At 45.6% G+C, this 7,524-nt stretch overlaps 1 protein-coding gene across 1 annotated transcript in view; it reads right to left on the reverse strand.

Moving 5' to 3' along the window:
- Positions 1 to 7,324, reverse strand: part of ERP44 (endoplasmic reticulum protein 44) — a 115,505-nt gene extending 108,181 nt beyond the window's left edge. The window contains exon 1 of the mRNA XM_019509162.1: positions 7,292 to 7,324. Coding sequence (XP_019364707.1) covers positions 7,292 to 7,308 — 17 coding nt within the window. The 5' untranslated portion in view covers positions 7,309 to 7,324. The remainder of the gene's footprint in view (positions 1 to 7,291) is intronic.
- Positions 7,325 to 7,524: the final 200 nt, after the last annotated feature.

Consider the following 7,524-nt stretch of genomic DNA (forward strand, 5'->3'; position numbering starts at 1 on the left):
GTAGGGGCAGGGAGCAGGGGGTATAAACAGGCTGCAGGGGAGCAACAGGGGTGGAGGGACAGAGGGCAAGGGGCCCGTCGCTGCTTTCTCCATTGTAGCAGTGGGAGAAGGGAGGGAACAAATATAAGATGACTCCTAATAATTAAATTCTATACCTGGAAAATTATAACAAATTTATACACTTTCCATATATAGAATCTAATTACTGGGAGGTTGTCTTAAATTCAAAGTCATCTTAGATTCCAGTAAATATAGTAACTTCAGCATACAGGATGCATCTTAAATTATGACTTTTATGGGTGGGGTGGTAGAAATAGACCTCTTGTACACCAGAAAATATATTGCTAAAAAAATTATTAGTTTTTTTTTATTTTCTGAGTTTGCACTGTTTCTACACCAAAACTAAAATTTTAAATTTAGAAAGAGATGTCTTGGGCATTGTGTCAAAATTATACTACTAAAAGTTTTCTTTATCTAGTTTTCTCCATATGTCTTGTCATACTTCATGACTTAAGATGTTGAAACATAGGTTGTAAACAAATGTAACATCAAAATATATATATATATATTTTTTTTTAAAGAGGAGGGGAACTTGCTGCCTGGGAGCACACAGCAGATATTCGAAATCAACTGTTAAGTCTGTCTACCCCTATACTAGCTTAATGAACTAAACCACCAAAACTTAAAACTTAAACAAAACAGGTTTTAAATCATGTCTGTTTAGCTCACTTAAACAGGTACAGGAATGAGAAGACAACTGTAACAGTTAAAACTGCCTATACCAAATATGCCCTTGGTAACCTAATCAATACAAGCTTATGAACTGTGGACTGTAAGAAATGGTCAGCTTGCTGTACCTATAAAAAAGTGGGCTCATTCCAAAATTATATCAGATGTGCATTTTGAGATTCAGATAATTTTGTACAAACAATCAATTTATAAGAATCTTATTCTTAATTGGTGGGCAAAATATGGCTCGCAGGCTGGTTATAGCCAGCGAAGGGATTGTCCTCCTGTCCATGGCAGGTCCTTCAGCCCTGCCCATCCCAGGTACAGGGGGCAGGCTAGGACACAACACATATGGCCAGTCCCACCACCCCTGGGACATGCAATGGGGCAGGGGTGCCAGGGCAAGTGGACTCCACTTCCTGGCAGCCCTGGTGGCAGTGGTATCTTCCAGCTGCTGCTGCTAGTGTTGCTGCTCCTGCCGGACACAGTCCTGTCACCCCACACCCACTACCGGGGGCTCCAGATAGAGTGGGTAGGCAGGGAGCAACAGATCACAGTTTTGCCCTGGGCCCCCACTCTGTCACTGACCTGCTATCCCAGCCCTGGCCCCAGCCCCACCCTCCCAGACACCACTCCTCATCTGCTTATGGCCCCATCCCATCTGCTTAGCTGAGCTTGCCTTACCTATGGGTGTCCCAGGCTGGTTTCCATGGAGACTCTGGGGCTGGGATCACTGGACAGTTATAACGCAGGGCAAGGGCTCAGGGCAGAGCTGCAATCCACTCCCAGGTCTAGTGCTCTACCACTTAGGGAGTTTTGGTGAGCTGTTAAGGGCTGGGGAAGGGGGTGTTGACTTGGCCTGGTGAGCTAGGGGGGGCAGGGAGGAAAGGAATGTGCTAACCCAGCCTGCAACAGGCTCACCAAAACTCCCTAAGTAGCTCTCCAGACGAAATAATTGCCCACCCCTGCCTTACATAGAACATGGAGTACAAAGCAAGCCCTTATTAACCACGCTTACATACTTTGAATAGGAGTTTCCTTCTTCAACCTGTACCCGAGAGTCCTGAAAGAACTGGCCGAACTTATAGCAGCACCACTGGCCAAGCTGTTTGAAGTTGTGGAACTCAGGAGTGGTCCTGGATGACTGGACTGGAAAGGGCCAATGTGGTGCCCATCCTTAAGAAAGGGAAGAGGGATGACCCTGCAAACTACAGACTGGTCAGTCTGACCTCAGTCCTGGGTAAAGTCTTTGAAAAGTTCGTTAACGAGACAATCAATTACAAGCTGGTAATGGGGTGCTAAAAAGCAACCAGCACAGCTTTATCTAGGGTAGAACATGCCTGATGAACCTTGTGTCCTTCGACAACTAGGTAACTAGTCAACTGGATGAGGGACACAAGGCATTTATTTAGACTTCAGTAAAGCCTTTGGCACCGTCTCCCACAGGATTCTCCCTAACAAACTGGAAAGTGCTGGGCTGGACCTGTCTACAGTGAGGTGGGTGGACAACTGGCTTAGACGCTGCTCCCAGAGAGTGGTGCTTGACGGGATGGCATTATCCTGGACGGCCATCTCCAGTGGCATCCCCCAGGGATTGGTGCTTGGACCCATGCTATTCAATTTATTTCCTTAATGACTTGGATGAGGGGTTGGAAAGCTCAGTGATTAAGTTTGTGGACAATTCCAAGCTGTGGGGAAATGTGGGCACACCAGAGGATAGGGCAATGATCCAGGACAACCCTGACAGACTGGATTTATGGGAAGAACAAAATCAGATGAGGTTTAACAGGGAGAAGTACAAGGTCCTTCAGCTGGGTAGGACCAACTCTCACCACAACTATACAATGGCTGGTGGTCCACTGGCTGGCACAGCATCTGAATGAGACCTGGGTGTCACAATTGACTGGAAGATGAATATGAGCCAACAGTGTGACAAGGCTACCAGAAGGGCAAATAAAACTCTGGTGTGCATCAGCTGATGTGTCACCAATAGATCCAGGGAGGTAACTCCTCCCTCTCTATTTGGCATTGGTGAGGCATCAGCTGGAGTACTGTGTCCAGTCCTGGGCACCGCACTTCAAGGATGTGGATAAGCTCAAGAGGGTATAAAGAAGGGCCACCCATAGGGTAAGGGCATGGAGGGTAGGCCCTACGAGGGGAGACTCCAGGAACTGGGCCTGTTCAGCCTAAGTAAGAGAAGGCTGAGAGGTGACTTGATAGCTGCCTTCAAGTATGTCAGGAAGGAGCATCAAGACCTACGGAAGCAACTCTTCAGGAAAGCACCTCAAGGGAGGACAAGGACCAATGGGCATAAACTAATGGAGGGTAAATTCAGGCTGGACATAAGGAAAAATTTCTTCTCTGTAAGGGTCACCAGAATCTGGAACACACTCCCAGCAAAGGTGGTACAGTCACCCTCCTTGGAGGTGTTCAAGATGAGGCTGGACAGGCACCTTGTCAAGCTCATCTAAGTCCAATAACTTCCTGCCCACGGCAGGGAACCGGACTTGATGATCTTGCAGGTCCCTTCCAGTTCTATGTTTCTATGATTCAAAGAAGTACAGCCAAAAAAAAAAGTGTATCTTCACTACAGTTACAATCAAGCTGGGAAACTGGCTATACTGTTGTACCAAATTATAGTGCAGAACGTACTCTAAATTTTGCCCCCTATGCAAGCTAATCTTGGACATGCCCAAATAATACTGCCATGATTTAGAACTTTCTGACCACCTTTCCCAACTTGGCTGCGACTCGTGGGTACACGACAAAAAACACTTAAACATAAAAAGAATTGCTATATGAATTACACTGTGCTCTATCTAGTTCTGAATCTTATCATCTCTGATGGTGGTCTATATCAGATACTTCTTATGCCTAGTAAAGTAGCTGGTTCTTAACACCTTCCAAGGCCAGACCTGAAAGCACTATATACAAAGATAACATACATCATCCTCATTTTACAGATGGAAAAGGTATGGCTTAGAGAAATTAAACAACTTGCAAAAAGGCCAGTAGCATGTTGGGTTGTACGGGCAGGTCTGTTGCTTGCAACTCAAAGTGATTCTTCCACTATTCAGCACTAGTGAGGACTCACCTGAGTACTATGCTTAGTTTTGGGCACCACACTTCAAGACAGACATATGGGCACATCTGAAAGAGTCCACTGGAGAGCACCAAATCTGATTAGAAGAGTAACTAGAAAACATGGTTTACAAGAAAAGATTGGAAGATTTGGGATTATTCAACCTCAAAAGTAGAGAAGACTAAGGAAGGATATGGAAAGAGTTTTCAAATACCTGAAGTGTGATTATAAAGAGAATAACACATTGTCTGTGGCTGCAGGTGCAGGAAAAGAAATAATAGCCTTATATTGAAACAGGGAAGTTTAGGTTGAATATTTGGATAACTGTCTCACTATAAAGGTGGTAAAGCATTAGAACATGTTACTTAGGGAGGCCTTGGAACCTCCATTCCTTGGAAGTTTTAAGAGCAAATTAAACAAACACTTGACTGGAATGGCGTATATAAAATTGAGCAGGGAACTGGATTTAGATGGTCTTCTGAGGTCCCTTCCAGCCCTATTTTTCTATGGTTTTCTGTCTTACCAGAGGCCATCCAGTAGGGCACTTACAGAACTATACGTCCATTGTGGAAAATTTCCCCACCTTCCTAACAGTGGTTGGACTTATTCCCTGAAGCCCAAGGATATATAGATCCCTCCCAAAAAAGATCCAACATGGCAGTGATGTTGTTCAATGCCCATTTTACACTTCTAAAAATTAGCAAGTTCTAGATGTCCACAACTTTTCTAAGTGAATTTATTTCTCCACATTCTCTAGTGATGTCTGCACATGTGAACTGCTCAATGGAAAAAAGTGACAGACCTAGGATGGAAAAAAGGATATTTTTTGAGGTGCCTGAAGTCAAAAAAGTTGAGAACCACTTCTCAAAAGGAGAACTGAAGTTGGGAGCCACTCCAGGGAAAAACAGAACTAAAGCTGACAACCGCTGCAAGAGCTCTGCAACTCTGGCTTTAGAGCCATCAGAACAGCTCACTAGAGCAGCCTTAAAAAAGGCTTTTAATGAACTAAAAAGTTCAAACAGCAAGATAGATAAGCAATACACAAAGGAAAAAGGATGCAATTCATGCTATCAGTGAGGACATTTTAACCATTAATTAATAGAGAATTACCCAAGAGTGTTCTTAAACATCATGATAATAAGATTAATCGAATTCTGCCATTTCTTATGTGATGACTGAATACAACTTCAATTAGCACTGTTTATTATATCTTTATATTAAAGGGTCTTGCAAAATTTAGGCCAACAGGAACCCCTTGTTTCTGAGATGCTGACAGCAGCTATTGAGTAAAGAGTTTGGGGGAAAAAAAATCTATTAGTTATATTTACAGAACCATAGCTACAAACCCTATCAGAAAAATGTTAGAAGTCACAAAGCAGCTCCGCACAGCTTCCCCAAACTGGGATCACCCCAGCTAGGGGAAGGTGCAGGGAGTAAGAGAAAGGGGGCAACTGCTCTCTGTCTAGAAAGATTTCTCAAAAATGTCCAATGCTAGAAATGGACACCCATTCATACCCTAGGTGGGTCTCAATTTCAAGACTGATATTAGAGGCTTAAGATTGTTAAGAAACAAAGTAAGGAGACTCAATGAGATACAAAAAAACTCAGTTCCATCTGTTGCTGAAGTTAAGGAGCACTGTTTACATTAAAGGCAAGGACAAACATACATACATGTGGAGCAGTTTCAAAAGGGACGAGAAAGCTGCTACTTGGGAGCAGCTGTTCAGCTGTAATAAACTATGTGTGCATAAGCCAGGAGATACAAATATAGCAAACCTGCACTATCTTTAACCTTGCATGAAGGCAGGGGACACCAGGGAGTCTTTTCCCACTGTACACCTCCTGGAGACCAGACCTACCGGGGAGTGGAGCAGTGGGGAAATGCCCCCACTGTGTCTTCTCCAGACTGCAGTGTCCCCAGTCTCGGCAAGATTTAGCAGCTCATGTCTTTTATGAAAGGAGCCAAGGTACAGGGAAATGGCCCCAGCCTTCCCAGACTGGAATCCCTGGGTCTGGGGAAGGCACAGGAGGAGCTGCTACTTAGTCATCCAAATCAGAGAGAAATTAATCCTCCAAGGCATCTTGCAACAGCCAACTCTCACAGGGGAGACCTTCCAGTGTCAACTTAGAAGATCTTTCTCCCAGAGGGATCATATTTCCTTCAAGAAAAACTGACCAAATACTTTTACACCCCTAGTTTCTACAGGTAGACAGTGGTGATTCTCCCAACAGAAATATAACACTTATACATGGGCCTAGTTAATTCAAGGCTGCTTTCGAAGCCTTTACATGACAGGATTGAATCATGGTAATTATACCCAATATATAATGCATAATTGCAAAAGCTGACAGCAGGGTAAAGCATTCCTGTGAACTTAAGCAGTTTATGCACTTACCCAATATGTGGAGAACTGAAGTTTGATAAGCAAGAGGCACCAAAAGGGGTGGGGGGGAAGAAGAGGGGTAGTGTTTCTAAACTAAGCAAATCATACACTTCTCTTGACAGGTAAGTATATTATAGCTGAAGCCATTAATCTGTACTGAAACAAGGATAACATTCTAACAAACCAATCTATCTTCTCTGCATTTTGTTTCTTTATTTCAAAGACGATACACTTCTAGCCTTATTTAATTATTTTTAGAGCTGAAACATCCACTGGCACAAGTGGCTCTGTAACATTTGCACTGGAGTAATTAGACAACGTATTACCCAAAATGTGGGGGTCCTAACTTTTAATTTTTGTTTTTAAAGTTTGCTTACATTATTCAAATAGTTTAGAGGTTTTTAAAGTAAAACATTTGTGAACAGATCTGGATATAGGACAGAGGTGGGCAAAATACAGCCCACAGGCTGGATCCAGCTCTCTGACTGGATCTGGCCCACAGGCAGGCACCCACCTATTGATTAAATCTAGCCTACTGCATTGTGCATGGGGCTGAGCTCTGCCTGCTGCCACCTGCGGCAGCCCGCACCACATTTCACACAGCTTCCAAGTGTGGCTGCTCCCAGTGTGGTTGCAGCCGCCCAGGTACTGCTTGGCTTCCCCTGCCTCCAGCAGCCCCTCCTTCTCCTGTCCCTGGGCAGTAGGTAGCACAGGGAAGCTGTGGGGACATGCACCAGGCAGCACACACCCAAGAAGGTGTGGGGGAGCTGCAACCAGGTGGATCCAGCCCTAGAGCACAGGGCTCCAGCTCCTGACCACCCTCCACCTGCTCGGCGCGATGAGTAGTCACATGAGGGTAGCTAAGTGCATGGAAGGAAGCCACAGGTGGAGCTCTGTACACTGAGGCAGGAGCCATCTGGCTGCAGCTTCCCAACTGCCTGGCTGGCACCTGCTGCCTGGCACACATCCCCACTGCCACTGTGGCTTTCCTGTACTGCCTGCTGCCCAGAGAGGCACAGCAGGGGCAGGAGGAGCCACTAGACGTCGGGGAGTCAAGCAGTATCCAGATAGCTGCAACTGCATTAGAAGCAGCCACACCAGGAAGCTGTGCATGCTGGCTGGGGCTGGGGCCAGGAGTACAGCATGGGCTGCCCTGGGCAGAGCTCAGCCTCATGCTGAGCACTGTGGGGGAAGCTGTGGGCTGGATGAGGGAAGAGGGGGACCTGCACCCACACTGCCTGGGCAAGCTCTGCTGCATTCACCCCCACCACTGGCTGGCTCCCGCATGGGTAGGCCCCCCACAAACATGCACACACACCCCCCTTCACA

Source organism: Gavialis gangeticus, unplaced genomic scaffold, assembly GCF_001723915.1.
Source record: "Gavialis gangeticus isolate Ggan-Ray unplaced genomic scaffold, GavGan_comp1, whole genome shotgun sequence".
NCBI lineage: Eukaryota > Metazoa > Chordata > Crocodylia > Gavialidae > Gavialis > Gavialis gangeticus.